The 17,394-nt window shown below is 44.5% G+C and overlaps 1 protein-coding gene across 2 annotated transcripts in view; it reads left to right on the top strand.

Annotated features, from left to right (window-relative positions):
* Positions 1-16,932, top strand: part of RagC-D (Ras-related GTP binding C/D) — a 37,338-nt gene extending 20,406 nt beyond the window's left edge. For both annotated transcript variants that reach the window (XM_050171238.3, XM_050171237.3), the window contains 3 exons: positions 4,784-4,926; positions 13,532-13,680; positions 16,448-16,932. In XM_050171238.3, coding sequence (XP_050027195.1) covers positions 4,784-4,926; positions 13,532-13,680; positions 16,448-16,596 — 441 coding nt within the window. In that variant the 3' untranslated portion in view covers positions 16,597-16,932. The remainder of the gene's footprint in view (positions 1-4,783; positions 4,927-13,531; positions 13,681-16,447) is intronic.
* The last annotated feature ends 462 nt before the right edge of the window (positions 16,933-17,394 follow it).

Raw genomic sequence — 17,394 nt, forward strand, 5'->3', positions numbered from 1 at the left:
ACGGAGTCAGTCAGCTGCAGTGGCGATTGCTGCATTTTTCAATGCCAGAATCGTGGTGCTTTGAAACATTTCTTCACCTCGACAATTAAACCTGGAAAGCTCTAGTGAGTTGGGTTCAGAGCCTCAACTTAGTACTAGTACAGATTGCAAGGAAGTGTTAGAGCCTCTGGTGGCCTCTCTCACATGGATTCTACTCGACAAAAATACTTTACCACCGGTGCATCTCTGATTTTCTTTTCTTGCGGTGCCAGGAATGACGCGCCATAGGAAGGACAACAAAAGAATGCATTATTAATTAATACATATAGGCTGTTTGCATTGCCATGCCGATCTGCAACTCAATAAATGAAAAAAATTGATGGTAACAGACAACATAAAGTAATACCCCTGTCACACGGCAAATCTAATGTCATTTACAACGAATGACATTCGCTAATAATGCCATTTGTTTGCTGTCACACGGTAAAACGTAATGCCATTCGTCGAAAATGACATTTACAAACGAATGAGTTCGCCAAACTCATTCGCATTCGTTTGGAACCGACTGTGTATCCTCGACACCACGTGTGTACCAGTGTTTCGCAAACAGTACATGCTTCTTTTTTTGTTTTAAGAAAAATCACTATTATTGTATCAATTTTATTACCTAATTATTGCTTTAACGACATTGAAGTCCACCACGTGCGTTAATACAGAAAACTACTCTCAGTCCAGTGACCAGACAGCCGTCTTTAGCTTTCGCTGCAGCAGTCGTGTTGGTTCGCACCGGAGCATCGGCAGCGGCCGCTTCAATTGACTTGGCGTAAAAGCATGCACGTGTTTTCCTGTGGCACGCGCCAAGAATGAGGATATTAGAAGCCCGCATGCACATCAGAACGGTGTTGACATGTAACTGCCCTTCTCGTACCACTTTAGCAGATGTAGCGGACACGCCTATCGTTCTCTTCGCCCTGTTGCTTGCCTTAGCTTTGGCTTGGCTTGGCTCGAGTCGACTTCGTTGGCAATGTCGACAAGTTAGCGATCGAACGCTACGGTTTGAAAGCAACGATCACATATTCTAGAGGAATTTAGCATATTGGAAAATAATTATTGGACAAAAGTGGGTTTCAGGCGTGTCTCTTTTTTACTATCGTCATTGTCATCATTTTGAAATGACATTAATTTTCGCCGTGTGACAGCGCGCTGTGATAATGACATTAATCGCAAGAAATGTCATTTGTTGGAAATGACATTAGATTTGCCGTGTGACAGGGGTATAACAAATGAATTGCTGATACTATTGCAATAATGAGTTGTTCCCAATGAGTCAGTCGAAAAAATTTCAGGAAATTCTCGTCTATTTCTTTATTTAATTTAATAAAAAGTTAACATGGAAGAGGCCAACCCATGGATGGTCAGGTTTTTTTATTATTATTGCAGTCCTTGGAGTCTTCACAGTGACTTTATTTCAAAAAATACAAGCAAACAGTTTTTTAAGTGACATGAAAGCTACAAAAATTTTTGTTTGATAGGTACAGAAAAATGTAGCGAATGGTCATCTTGCAGTAATCAAATTGTTCAAGCACTGGATGAGATTCGCTCTTCCCTTGCACATCTAGCAAAAGAATACACACACACAGCAGTATTGAATTTGCAAACACCCGCCTGTAAGCAAAGTACCCTATTTATACATGATTCTACCGCGCCCCGATTGTAACGTGCGGTTATCATCATCATCGGCCTGGTTACGCCCACTGCAGGGCAAATGCCTCTCCCATACTTCTCCAACTTACCCCAGCCATGTGCCGTTGTGGCCAGTCCCTGCAAACTTGTTAATCTCATCCGCCCACCTAACTTTCTGCCCCTTGCTACGCTTCCCTTCCCTTGGTATCCAGTCCGTAACCCTTAATGACCATCGGTTATCTTCCCTCCTCATTACATGTCCTGCCCAAGCCCATTTCTTTTTCTTGATTTCGACTAAGATGTCATTAACTCGCGTTTGTTCCCTCACCGAATCTCCTCTTTTCTTATCCCTTAACGTTACCCCCATCATTCTGCTTTCCATAGCTCGTTGCGTTGTCCTCAATTTGAGCAAAACCCTTTTTGTTAGCCTCCAGGTTTCTGCCCCGTACGTGAGTACTGGTAAGACACAGCTGTTATACACTTTTCTCTTGAGGAATAATGGGAGCCTGCTGTTCATGATCTGAGAATGCCTGCCAAATGCACCCCAGCCCATTCTTATCGTTCTGATTATTTCAGTCTCATGACCCGGATCCACGGTCATTACCTGTCCTAAGTAGATGTATTCCCTTACAACTTCCAGTGCCTCGCTACCTATCGTAAACTGCTGTTCTCTTCCGAGACTGTTAAACATTACTTTAGTTTTCTGTAGATTAATTTTCAGACCTTCTGCTTTGCCTCTCCAGGTCAGTGAGCATGCATTGCAGTTGGTCCCCTGAGTTACTAAGCAAGGCAATATCATCCGCGAATCGCCAGTTACTAAGGTATTCTCCATGAACTCTTATCCCCAATTCTTCCCAATGCAAGTCTCTGAATACCTCTTGTAAACACACTGTGAATAGCATTGGAGAGATCGTATCTCCCTGCCTGACACCCTTCTTTATTGGGATTTTGTTGCTTTTTTTAAGAAGGACTCCGGTGGCTGTGGAGCCGCTATAGATATCTTTGAGTATTTTTACATACGGCTCATCTACACCCTGATTCCGCAATGCCTCCATGACTGCTGAGGTTTCGACTGAATCAAACGCTTTCTCGTAATCAATGAAAGCTACATGTAAGGGTTGGTTATATTCCGCACATTTCTCTATCACCTGATTGATAGTGTGAATATGGTTTATTGTTGAGTAGCCTTTACGAAATCCTGCCTGGTCCTTTGGTTGGCAGAAGTCTAAGGTGTTCCTGATTCTATTTGCGATTGCCTTAGTAAATATGTGCGGTTATATTACCAGCCAAATATTGAAAAAAGAATAACTTGGTGCCCATTCTAACACGCATATCAAGTGAGGAAACCCGAGTCGGCACGTAACATGTTGAAACAACTTATGGAGCATAAAAAGGCATACAGACACGCACACAGCTGAATTTTAGCGACTACAGTACACTCTCAGTTGTACGAATGTTGGTTTAACGAATATTTCAGAATAACAAACTTCTAGAAAATCTCCAGTGGTCTTCCTATGCATTTCGTGCAAAAATATTTCAGTTAAATGAATTTCTGAACAGCGAATATTTCAGTTCAGCGAACTTTATCAGTGGACTCGGGCTCATTATTTAAATCAGTTCAATAGTTTTGCACCCTGCAGTGCTGGTGATGTTCGCCACCCCCCAATCGCCCCTCAAGCGGCGGCTATGTGCAGTGTAACAGCAAGCTTGTTTCCAGTGTTTGTCCCGAAGAAGAAGAGTGTGACAAGGAAGATGCAATGTCAGAGGCAGATTCAAATCCTGTAATTCTAGACGAGGCTGTAGGATGCCTTGGAAAGTTGCGAGACTTTGTGTCTTAGCAACAAGCGCTGCCAAAGGAAGTGCATAAAAACACTCTCTAGACAACTTTGTTACTTGTGCTTTAAGAGCATCAGTGCAAATCAACATTAGATTTTTTTTTTTTTCTGAATGAGATAGGCAGCAACATAACTGTTGCGCACTTCGTATATATTGATGTACATAACTCCATAAATTGCATTTCACACTTTTGGCTCGATGTTTGCTGTGCCCTATGCTGCTCCGTGTTCTAGGGAATATTCAGTTTACTGAACTTTCAGTTAAGTGAACTATTTCCTTGGGTCCCTTGAAGTTCACTGAATTGAGTTCACTGTAGTTGCTATCGGAGTCTGATGACACCTACTTTTCGTTGTCTGCTGACCACAGAAAGTCATCTTCAGTTCTATCTAATGCATTGGAAATGCCACAAGTGCAGCATACTGGAATATGGCGACTGCTAACGAAGGCATAAAAATAACAAAAAACATCATTCGATGGCACTGTGGCTAGCTACCTTGCACATGCCCCCCCTCCTCCTTTTCTTTGTACTAAGAAGCAGTTTCGTTTTTGATTTTAATGTTTCGTTTTTGATATTTTTTTTAGAAAAGTACACGTTAGAATTGTGCAAATACAGTAACTGCATGCCTACGAGACAGACATGCGGGCTAGCATCTCACTGTAACTCTTTTTGTTGTAAGAAATGAGATAGAAATCCACTTTCCCAATGCTCGTAAGTCGAAACGACATGCACGAGAATACCAAATATAAAGAGCCGAGCATGGGCGTCTAGGCGAAGCGGGAATAGTGCTAAACTATCACGGTGGCAGCCACCATAGAGTGAAACGAGTAATCGGTTCTGGCAGAACATGAGGGGCGACAGCACAATAAAAAAGTTTTTATGAGCCATGGAAGGTTACAGCACCTCCAGAGCGATGCTAGGCGGCACTTCAAAAGAGCTAGTTATCTCTCTCTCTCTCTCTTTCTCTCTCTTTATTTTGTATCGATGTTGCCTTACACATGTAGCAGTGACTCCCAATGGGTTAAAATTTGTGTGTCAAACACCACTTTTGTTAGTCTTTTCAGCTCGCACGTAACTTCACAAACCTAACTAATCGATTCAAGATTCCTGATTTATTAGGTTAATATTTCTAGTCGGTGCTCAGGCCCAGCGTTTTCCACTTGAAAAAGTTGAAATGTAAGACTGTGCATTCATTTCAGGTAAGATAAGCTTATTGGGAATGTTATGCACCTTTGCAGAAGTGAATGTGAATTATTGTGCTGACATTCTTCCTTTTCTTTTTCCCAGAATTCTGGGATTGACAAGGCATTCCTGTTTGACGTTGTGACCAAAATGTACATTGCAACTGACAACTCACCGGTGGACATGCAGTCTTACGAACTCTGCTGCGACATGATTGATGTCATCATTGACATCTCATCCATCTATGGGTGAGTTGACTGAACAATGGTGTGTGCAGAACTGCAGTTTATATGTGTAGTGCCACTTGTGCGATCAACCCTGACTTTAGTGAGCAATGCAAATATCACGAATTCAATGCAGTTGAAAGGCAAGCAATTCACGTGCCTTTCAAGTTTAGCGCATTTGCATCGTTTAGAAGATGGGCACATACGCCGCTGACGAATAATTCGTACTGAACAGGAACCGCCAGAAAGTTAGAATTATCGGGAGTCTGAAATATCGGATTATCCCGAAAATAAGTGACTCGATTCCGCAAGTGGGGCTAAAAGGGGTGTGCTGTGTTCTCGGATCGTCATTTTGTAGAATGCCTTCAATCTCGAGTGACCAGCGCAAGATGCATCGGCACCTACAAGTGACGGCATTCTTGGCACAGAGCAGAGCATGCTGTGTTATCACATTGTGAAACTGCCACCACCTGTCGACACGAAAGGGAAAGCATCTTCGAAAGTCATCATCCAAGGGTGCAGCCCAAGTTTGTCAGCGCCTTGCCACGCACACATAAGCTTGCCTTTGGCCTAGACAGTAGGGGGCCGCAATTATTGAGCGATGCGCCCGCGCCATCTGCAGGATCAGCTGGCCATGAACGGTGTTTGCGAAAGCGGAACAGAACTCACATGACAAATCGCACTAATCGCAGATACAGCCTTTGCAACTTAGTCGCTTGGCTTGTCCTGTGGTTTGGGCGTGGTCGGCAACTACTAGATCAACCAGGCTGCACCAGTTTCTATTTCAAGGAGGCGCCACCGATGTTGCCAACCACTATGCCGGCAAGCAAAGCAAAATTATTTATTTATTTATTTGACTCCGTCTAAATTATGTCTACTTCTGCTCAACTTGGTGGCCAAAATTAGCACACGGGTGTGTGTGGGTATCCTTTTCTAGGGGCGGCCGTGGTTGGGCACGGCTATCAGTGTGGCTGAGTTGCATATGCAGCCCACGCTCCCTGTTTTAGAAGTAATCTGCTGCGTGTGCAAAGACTGGGTGAGCAGAGATGGCGTGGCGTCGGGCACCATGTTCCTGCATATTGAGTGCTGGAGATTGTTGGATCTGAAGGACAATCCCAATTGATGTCCCCCAGATTTTGGACCTTGCCGTAGGGTGCGGGAGTTGGCCGCGGTTGAGGAGGACTTTGAGATGAAAACTGGTGGTTTATTTACATTATTTACAGTGAGAGTACAAAGAAATTAACAGTCATAAAGTCATTACGGACCGGCAGCAACTAGGACGCTGCGGCCCGTGGCAAGGAGATCGAAAGAGATGAATGCATGAATGCTCTCTTGCTGCTCCCGGTCTCTGGCTTTTAACCCCTTCCGTGTCTCGAAGTCACGTCACGTTCGGCCAATCGGCGAGCCCGCTCAGGTGGCGTCATTTTCGGCCAATGATAGACGCTCGTGCGATTGTGTCACACCCGGCGCAGAGGGTCGCTCCTTGGGCTCCAATTGTCTGAGGGCTTACTTCTCTATTCCCGGTTCCTCAGGACTCTCTGGGTCGAAGGCTCGCTCTGCTTTGCTGTTCCTAGTGCCTCGGGACTACATTGGACGAAGGTTCATCCGTAGCGCTGCCACCAGTTGTTGGAGTCGATCCCACCGCTGGCATCCAGTTAGTTGTTGGACCTGGAGGACAATCCCAATTGCTGTCCCCCAGATTTTGGACCTTGCCGTTGGGTGTGGGTGTTGGCCGCGGTTGAGGAGGGCTTTGAGATGAAAACTGGAGGTTTATTTACATTATTTACAGTGAGAGTACAAAGAAATTAACAGTCACAAAGTCATTACGGGCCGGCAGCAACTTGGACGCTGCAGCCCGTGGCAAGAAGCTCGAAAGAGATGAATGAAGGAATGCTCTCTTGCTGCTCCCGGTCTCTGGCTTTTAAGCCCTTCCGTGTCTCGAAGTCACGTCACGTTCGGCCAATCGGCGAGCCCGCTCAGGTGGCGTCATTTTCGGCCAATGATAGGCGCTCGTGCGATTGTGTCACACCCGGCGCAGAGGGTCGCTCCTTGGGCTCCAATTGTCCGAGGGCTTACTTCTCTATTCCCGGTTCCTCAGGACTCTCTGGGTCGAAGGCTCGCTCTGCTTTGCTGTTCCTAGTTCCTCGGGACTACTTTGGACGAAGGTTCATCCGTAGTGCCACCAGTTGTTGGAGTCGATCCCACCGCTGGCATCCAGTTGTTGGACCTGGAGGACAATCCCAATTGCTGTCCCCCAGATTTTGGACCTTGCCGTTGGGTGCGGGTGTTGGCCACGGTTGAGGAGGACTTTGAGATGAAAACTGGAGGTTTATTTACATTATTTACAGTGAGAGTACAAAGAAATTAACAGTCATAAAGTCATTACGGGCCGGCAGCAACTTGGACGCTGCAGCCCGTGGCAAGAAGCTCGAAAGAGATGAATGAAGGAATGCTCTCTTGCTGCTCCCGGTCTCTGGCTTTTAACCCCTTCTGTGTCTTGAAGTCACGTTCGGCCAATCGGCGAGCCCGCTCAGGTGGCGTCATTTTCGGCCAATGGTAGACGGCCGTGCGATTGTGTCACACCCGGCGCAGAGGGTCCTTGGGCTCCAATTGTCAGAGGGCTTACTTCTCTCTGCAGTATTGCCTTCCTGGCTTGCAACTGCCTTCACAAAGGCGGATGGGGGATTGCTGCCAGGGCTCCACGGTGCATTACAGCCGTCTTGCCTCGGGACCCACGTTACCTAGAACCGTGCCAGGCTCCCGCTACACTTTCCGGAAGAGTGAAGCAGTGAATAGCTCCACCTGCAGCGCACGAGGTGGGGGATGCCAACTTGTTTGGCGTGCGGCGCCTCTGGAACGTGGTAGATGTGCTTCTGCACTCCTTAATTAGCTGTGACGCGATTCGATGTGGTCTGGTGAACTCGAAGTAGGCTCAGGAAAAGGTCCCGTATCCAACAAGATGGTGTAATCTCAAGTTCCGAAGATGCATTGATGCAAGAGGCAGACTAAGCGTTCACTTTCCGCTGCGGGCACTTTTCACGGCAGTGTCGTCCCAGTGCATGCAACACTCTTGGTTGCAAGGACAGAGTCGACGCAAAAGCACGGCTGGCTTCACTTTGTACCACCGATGTGAAGGTGTCGTCAACATGGCATGAAACTATCTTTCGTTGCCCACTCTCAAAATTTAACAAAGTTTTCTTTCCTCATTCAAATTTGTTCTTTTTTTTAATTGCCCAATAATTCTGAAATCTTTGCAGAGGCTGTCTTCACAACATAACGCTGATGTGAAGATATTGGTGGTTTGGCATGAAACGGTATCTTTCGTTGCCAACTCTCAAAATTTAACAAAAGAATGTTTTTCCTCATTCAAATTTGATTTTTGATTGCCCAGTAATTTGGAAATCTTGCGGCCCCTTACATGCAAAAATACCCCTCAGTGACCTTATTTATTTGCATAAAACATCAAACTTCAGCATAACGAAGCAAATTGCCGATTTTACTTTATATCGAGGTTTAACTGTGGTTAGTAGTGGCACTGCGAATTAAGATTTCCTTTTCTGATTGCCTGATAATTCGTGAATCTTTGCGGGCCTTTCCATGTAAGAAAAATCCATTGGCGACTTTGCTTATTTACATAAAAGATCAAATTTCAGAATAACAAAATTTTTATTTAATGAAGTAAATCGGCGATTTTAGTGGCTTTGCTATATCGAGGTTTAACTGTACATTGTCAAAGGGGCCAGTGGCGATACTGCAAAGCTGTCCAACTAATCAGGCATGTCGAAATTATCAGTCAGCGACTATATGTTTACGTCCATTAAAATTGCTTTTAGTCTATTACGTTAGTGTTGCTCATTGGTACTCCTCTGGGACAACATTTACTGTGACGATAAATTGTTGTTACGATAGTGTGATGATGAACAAAAGTTTTGGCATATAGAAATGTATGGGCGTCAATTCAATAAACATGTACTGTATTTCAATAAACTGCTGCTTCTTTCCTGGCATAGAATTAATGTTGGTTGACATGCGTGCGTTGGTCCTATAGACAGATGCAAGTAGTACCTAGTATGACATCTGAGTGAACTCATCGCTCTATATTCATTCGAAAAACATGCAGGCTCACCAATGAAATGGCTTCCTTTAGAATGAGGGCTATAAATACCGTATAATGCAGAATATAGGTCGAAGCAGAATATAGGTTGGCCCTCTTACCTTGAAGTAAAGAAGTCAACATAAAAATTACAAGGCACAAAACTGTTTTATTTACTGGTGCCACCAAACTGGTTGCCTGCTCATTCATTCGAGCTGTCTAAACTCTCGTCCTAAGATGACTGCTTCTCACTGGCTGCACCCCACAACATGTCGTCCTCGGTGCTGTCCAAGGAGTTGCTAACGCAACATTTCTTGTGTGCCTGCACCATCATATAGTCGGGTAGCCAGCGCCAAGGTGTCTGCGACACCCATGTGGCCTCAGTGGCGAGAGGCAGCCTGCGCAGCCGGCCAGTTGGGGTCTTTGGGTTGTCGCCAGCCATCCTCTGATTATACGGTTCACGCACATGGTTTTCATAGGACTTGTTGAGCACAACATCCAGTGGCTGAAGTGTCGACGTCCTGCCTCCCGTAATGACGGCTTCATTTACAGTATTTCGTAATTTATTTCTTTGCAAAGAAATAAATTACTGCGAACTTCGGGATGTAACGAACCGTCGTCGCGTGATGCTCAGGTTTGTTAAAAGCAGGCTCAACTGTACGCTTAAGATTTGTTGTTTCCTTCAGAAAAGAAACAAATGCATTCACTCTGTCAAAGAACTACCTATGTTGCTCAAACATTGACACTGCTTTTCACACTTGACATAACATTTCACAGCTCACGGCAGCCTTTTAGAATGCTGGGGTCAGGTTATGGCCACAAAGGTGCAATGAAGAGAAATGCTACTGTGTCTAATTTAGAGAAAAACTGCCAAGCATGCATTTCTGATGTTGCAGTCCATTATGCAGCAATGCGATTCTTTAAAATAAGTGGCATTTTGTCTAGCGAAGACCTGTTAGAAATAGAGCTAGTCACCTCGTAGTGCTTCTATGCTATTGTCCACATGCACTTATGGTGAGTGTTTTCTTCCTTTAAGGGGGGACATGGGGATCAAAGCAAACTTTCTTATTTACCAGCCGATTTTGATGAAATTTTGCACAGGTGTTAATAATATCACATAAACAAAACTGTGAAAATATGGCTGCAATATCTGAAGTACTTTTTTGTTTACAAAATTTTTCTGCTTTCATTTTTGCAAAATGCCTGCACACCTGTATATTGATGGTAGGAGTTCAAGCAAACATTGATAGCACTCCTATATGTATCCTCCACACAGTGACATTCCTGTAATTTTTTTAGCCTACCAGATTTTTTTTTATATTCTCATTCCTTGGTAGCTACTTCAGTTGCATGAAAATCTCGACTGTGAAAACAAAAGATAACAAATTATTGAAGCAACTATTTTGAAAACAAAACATGTCACTGTGTGCAGTGGTGCACAATGAGTGTCGCAAAACAAATGGTGTAAAAATATTCATAACAGTGGCTGAGATATTGGCTTTGCAAGTTGACCTTGGTGGTAGAAAAAAGTTTTGAGAAAACGGTGTTCGAAGTTTTGAGCCATGTTTATTCGAGTAGAAACCACCGGCCTTGTAGGTGCAGGTGTCAGGTTGATCTCTTGGCTTCTTGGATCTTTTATGCTTGCTTTCATGTGCTTTTTGTGCCCTCTTCTTGCTCAAGGCATCTTTCTCAGCCGCTCGACTCGCTTGAGTCCGTCACCACCGAGCATGCTCCTCCCGCCGTAAACCCTATCTTCCGTTCGGTTGCCGGCACAGAACCAAGTAACGCGCGGACAGTGGCGGCGGTCATATTCAACACCTCCGACAAGATGAATTGTGACTCAAGATGCGACTGTATGGTGCGACCGTTGCTGATGCACGGTTCGTTTTCACGGCCGGCAGACACGCGCTTGGACCGCACTTTCGTCGTTCATCTCGGTGACGGCGGTGGCACAATCGCGGTACGTCGCGGAGTATTTACGGGACGTCGCAGGCCCGGAAGCATCGGAAACGGCCGTTATTAGTTCGGTATCATCACCATTGGAGCTCAAGGCTGCAACAGCCTGCGAACTGCCCGGCAATGCGTCGACAGTCTCTCTTGCAAGCTAGCGCGCGGACACATCTCTGCTAGGACTACTTATCGTTCGGATGTTCGGCGGCTTGCGCTTGCAGCTGCCGAAGCGGTGCTTGGTCGCGTATTTCGTCGTCCACGTCCGCCCAGTCATGCTCGAAACCACAAAATGAAATGGAAAACTCAATTCGGAATAAAGCGATGAAGCGGCGGTGTACCTCGAATATCTAACACGTACACAAAGGCGCAGCAGCCAGCACGCGAAGAAACGGGAGAAGCAGACGCCGCAGCAGCTCGCTTCCAGACCCGGCCAATGGGGCGGCTCATAGAACGCACGTGACGGAGCAAGCCAATCGGCGGCCGTAACAAGCAGCTCCGCGACCTTCAGACTTTTTATGTTTTTATGCTTGCTCTTCTCTCTATCAGGAAACGAAAGAGGGGCGTCAAAAGGCGAAGAGGCGCGCTTTTCAACGGTACCAGCATGGCCGCGCCGCGTACTGCCGTTCCGGAGCTAGGGGCGCTCGAAAACCGCGACTTTTCCACCGATTTTCATGAAATTTTCGCTGTATTGCCTGGTGTATATATTTATTTATGGTACTTAGCAGTCGTTTTCAGCGGAAATACTTGGAAAACTTATAGAAAAGGGGTCAAAGATTCGGAATCTGCAACTTTCTAAAAAGTGATTTTTGGGTCGTTTTTCCATAGTTGATCCCCGCGTCCCCCCTTAAGGAGGAAAGCATGGTCGTGTGTAGCTCATTGCTGTAGTTCGCGTAGCACCATGGCACACGACACTCAAATTGCATGCATAATTGCCTCTCATGTTTCACAGAACAATAGCACAACCACATGGTAATCGCAGCATCCATTACAAACAGCACATGCCAAAGTAGCACAGGTACCACATATAATATTATGACCATAGAAAGATGAGCATCTGTCTTCGTCTTATCACATAGTAAGGAAAGATTGCTGTCCCAACATGTTTGCTGATGTTCACAGGCAATCTTCGACGTAGCCATGATGTGCAAAGAGAAAATTTTGTTGTCACGTCGTTATCTTGTCGCCTATTGCCAAATTACAAGAAATCACACCCGTGATGTCGCTAACCTTGCATAAGTATTTCATATTTCTAATGTTCAATGATCAAACATTTTCAGTTGCATATTATGCTCCTCAGTATTCACTTTAGTTAAAATTTCAGTATTCACAATGAATGAATATAAAATTTTAAACATGTTACCAACTTTGGTTTTAGTGAGCAAGTCACAAGGCTGTTGACACTGCTCATAACCAAGACAGGCCAAAGATGAAAAGGTCAAGTTGCTGAGCAATTTCTTTTACCTGCTCGATTATTTGAACATCTCCATGACATCAGTGCATTCACTATTAAACCAACGTATAATGTCAATCAAAATTTCTGTCACCGTACAGCATCTCACTCGATTTTTCGGACATCATCTGTGCATGTGATATTGGTAGAAATGGCGCCCATGAAGTTAGCGCTATTCAGGTCCACCATGCTCTTTCTTTAGTTGGCTAGGTTATTTCTTAGCTAAATATCTCGTATCTGATGGACTATTAAACTGAAAGTCTTGTACGATATGCATTAAACGATATGCAGTAGATTCAGGGAGATGAAGCCACTTGATTCCATTTGACAGACATTCTATGGAGAAAAAGAATTATATTTTCCAGACGTTCATTTAGCATTCCCTTGAAAGTGACACGAAAGTAATACACTGAACCAGTTTATACTGATGAAGCACTCATTGAAAACTCTGTTGTCGTTAATTTCACGATTATAATAGAGAAAATGAAAGTCAGTTTTTTCTGCCGAAACCCCTACTCTGGTACGTGAGTGTGATGTCATGAATTTAAAAGTACTTTTCATGCTTGTGCCAGGTTGGCTCAGTAAAGTTACCAAAACATTCCCTATTTAGTCTTTGGCTCCTTTAGAACACGATGTAGTCTATCTTTGCTGCTAAAGAATTAACTAGGCCCTAGCAGATGCCATCGAACTCTGAGATCATGACGAGCTGATGCGAGAACTTCAAGGTGGCATCACCACCTGCCTTTAGATTTTGCGTCTTTTCGGGCTTGCCAAGCGTCTTTTCGTGATAAGAGTTGCTTTTTGCGGTATTCTAGGAGGGTAATTTGCTAATGCAGGTGAGGTCATCTTTCTCTTTAGTGTCCCTCTAATAGGACCATACTTTACATCTCAATTACTAGGTATCTAAGCTACTGATAGCTTGCAGCATTCTTCTTATGTAATGGTAGTAGACTCTGCAAGAGCATGTGTAGGACCATACTTTCTTGCACAAAATTTGTAAGCATTAAGCTTCTTGATAATTTTCTCACAATTGATATTGAATTCGAAATCTACTATTCGGTGTTCGCACACCCCTAGTGTCAGCCCCTCCTTGTTCAGCTGTTCATTGGCTGCTTTCTTCTGCTTTTTCTCCTCAGCTTGCAAGCTGACGGCGAAGGGAGCACCTTTGACAGCGAGTCAGCCAGCATCATTAAGCTGAACAATGGAACAGTTCTGTACCTGCAGGAGGTCAATCGGTTTCTTGCCCTTGTCTGCATACTCAGGGATGAGAACTTCGACAAGCAGGGTGAGTACGTCATGGGTCACTTAATGTGTTGTCTGCACAAGGTTGCATGAAAGTAGGCAGCTCATTAGCCATGTGAGCAGTTCATGAAAGCTTACTTCAGTATAGTAGGGGCTACAGGCTGGATGTTTGGATATTATAAAGTGGGCTATTTAGCACTGTAGTGCTGATGGTACTATTCCAAGTACTGGTCTTGGACACCATGCCACAGGGGACCTGAACCTGACACATGAAGGAGGAGGCCAGCTCTTAAATTGGTCGAGTTACTGACGAAATTGGTTGAATTACCCAGCAAGTCAAACAAGAGGCAGAAAAAATTCTTATTAATTTGGCAGTATTTGTGCCAATGCTGGCAGGCTCCGAAATGGAACATACACACATTTTATTGGTCAAAATTTGAAAACTGATGTAAAAATTACATTAGGGCTTCTAAACAAAGTAGAAATTGAATGTATGCCCAATTTCTTAGCAAGAAAATTGTAGCATGCCTCCAATTCTGGCAATAAGAAAAAGACGAAAGTTGCAAATGTTACCTTCACAGAATATAAATTTATTTACTGTATGTTCTTCAACAACGCTCTCAGACAGCACTTGATTGCTGTCTGTGAAGAACCACAACATGTCATCCTCTGTGCGTTTCATAGCTTGTTCTATATTGTACATTCATCAAATGACTCCACAACAATTGCAAGCTAGTCTAATGACTTTGCTGCTATCATTCCAAAACGCCAAGAAGGCATGATGCAGTTTGTTGCCGCTAGCTTAACGTGTAAAATAATTTTGTTTCAATTTGCTATTGTGATCAGACAAAGTGTTGCATTGTCGTCGTCATGCTATGCGAGAATTTGTTCTGTCACCATTCATCGTCGTTATCTTGTGATGGCACTGGCTAGGCTGGTCGTGACAGTAGGACATTACGAACACCGTGAACATGGTTTTCATTTTGGTTTTGCATCGGATTGCACAACGGAACATTTTTCGGGTGAATCTTCTTGGGGGGAAAAAAAGGCCCACATTAGAGTTAGGTAAATACTGTAATAATTCATTGTGAGCTACTATTTTTACTTTAAATTCTTTTCGGCCAAGCCGAAAATGGGCATTTTCGCTACGAGCTGTCTTCGTGTTTGCCGCATTCGCTGTACCCTAAGCACCACAAAGACAAATGCTGCCGCTATAGAAGTCACCACTGGGGTCACCATTGGAGTCAAGTGCGTGCAGGCTAACCAGCAATTTTTGAATCATTTGGCTAAGGCAAATTTAAAATTTCATGGTAGTTAACAAAATTATAGTCCAGTAGAAAGTATGGCTGCTGGCCAGGACCTTGGGTCAGGATCGAATTAGCTGGAGCTACATAAACTAAAGCCTACTGTATTAAAAAATGACCGAGCAAGAAAAAAAATTGAGTGAAGGGGGTTGTTGCTTTTAATCAACTCATCCATAAAGGGTTAAAACCTAACACCTCAATTAAGCCTACTGTTTCCACATTTATCATGAATGAATCCTCTGACATTGCAACGGAATGTGCACGATGGTTTCTGCACAGTTTCCACACACAAGTAATCTTCAACTGAAAATTTTTTTCATAACTATGCATTCTAGCTACATCTACAGTAGAACCTCATTGATATGTTCCCATTACGTACGTTTTCCCGGCGCCAACATTCGCAATTGAGAACACAAAAAATGACCCAGTAGAGTTACTCATATTTTACCGGTTCATATGTTCCCAGAAAACCCTATTTCTTGGCACCAACTTTCATTACGTCACCAAACTGCTATCGTATGATACATTTTCCGGTTGCTGGATCCCATGTAAACAAGAAAATGCACGAGGCACGCGCGATCGAGGACTGCTTATGGCTGCCCGCCATGGCAGCTTCACCGCAATACTCGCCCGCCCGTCTCACGAAAACGCCAGCGTGGGCTCAGTTTCTCATTTCAGCACCAGCAAATCTTCTCCGGCGTTGTCGCACGTGGCGTTCACAGCTATCACCAGCAATCCTATTGCGATAAGCACCTTCGCCTATCTGTTTCACAGCACATGGTGCCGTCTGAAGCGTAGCACATGCTTTTAACAGGCGACGACCGAAACGCACCGCTGTTCCCTGCTGCAGACTTTGATTGTACACATTTTCCGGCCTCTAGATCCCACATGAACAAGTAAAGGCGCAAGGCACTCGCGATCGAGAGCGGTATAATGCCGCCCGTCTCATGTGAAAATGATAGTGCACACATTTTCTTATTCCAGTACCGGCAAATCACCACCCGTGCCGTCGCACATCGCATTGACAGCTATCGCCATCAAACCTAATGTTATGAGCACCTTCACCTATCTGTTTTACAGTGCATGTTGTGTAGTAGTGCCGTTGGTAGCGTACTGCACGCTTTTAGTAACCGATAATCCAAACGTGCCACTGTTCCCTGCTGCAGGTGGCACGATGTGGGCATCGTGTGTTGCTTCAGTGGCATCTGGCATCGCCCACCAGCTCGATTTGTTTGTTTCCCATCGCCCTCTTAAAACCCCAGCTCCACGTGCATCGGCGTCTCGTGCCGCAACAATGCTTGCAACGCTTCACATTATTTAAATGATAACAATAGTTGAGTTTGTCAAATTTGTCTAGTTACTTCCGATCATACGTTTTCCCGGTTAGTACATTCTTTCTCGCATTTTTTTTAAATACATGTGAACGAGGTTCTACTGTATATTATGTTGCTAGCGCCCTTTTTGAGCGAGTGAATGCTTTGAATGACCCCAGCACTTGCCTTGCAGGGCTCATTGATTACAACTTCCAGTGCTTCCGCCAGGCCATCCACGAAGTGTTCGAAGTACAGTGCCGGACATCGCAATCGTCCGGAACGCCAGGTTTCAACAGCTCCGTAGACCTTAACCTCAGCAATGGCTACCCGGAAGCGCGATGAGCTCATCCCTGCCTGAGCACCTTGCTCTCCTTGTTTGTGTCCTGTCACCTTTCTCTCATGTACATAAGCTCCTTTGCTGTGTGGAAGTTTACGGACAATGATGATTAGGTCGCAGAGCCTCAAAACCCCAAAAGATCACCTGCCTGTTCTTCGGTATTGAGACCTCACGTACCACTGTCAAGCACCTACTAAAAAAAGCTTTAAGAAGAGATGTTTTTAAAGTTAACCTAAACGACTCCCTCTGCCCCTTCCTGTTTTTGTTTGTTCGTGTTTCGTCACAAATTAAATTATGGGATTTGCGTTAGTTGAATAAAAAAATGCTATGTTTCATTACAATATGAGACTTGGGTTGTGTTATTGTGATACTTGTAATACTAGGGGCCATGCAACTGATCATGGGTGCCTGGGCCACTGAAAGTAATATGACAGCCCCTTTGTTAGCAGGGTAGCGCTGATATCATGGATGTGGTACCTGCCTTCGTCAATCTGTTTTGTTAATTATGTTACTCTATGCATCAACTACAAAGCAGGTGCAGAGGTATTATAGTTTTCAGCAACGTGTGTTTCATATACACAAAAGGATTGTTAATGTACTCTGCATGCATAGGGTTGTCAACAATCAATGGCAACTCCTTCCAAGACTCCGTGGCCCTTCTATCTTTACTGTAGGGCTCACTGTTGTACCACTGTGCAGGCAGTGAGTGACGCCTGCATTGCTCAACCCATCATTGTGCAGAGTTCTGGCATGGCCTCCAAGATCTGCGAGATGCATTACCGCATCTCAACTTGAGACAAAAG

This window comes from Dermacentor andersoni, chromosome 6, assembly GCF_023375885.2.
Source record: "Dermacentor andersoni chromosome 6, qqDerAnde1_hic_scaffold, whole genome shotgun sequence".
NCBI classification, from domain to species: domain Eukaryota; kingdom Metazoa; phylum Arthropoda; class Arachnida; order Ixodida; family Ixodidae; genus Dermacentor; species Dermacentor andersoni.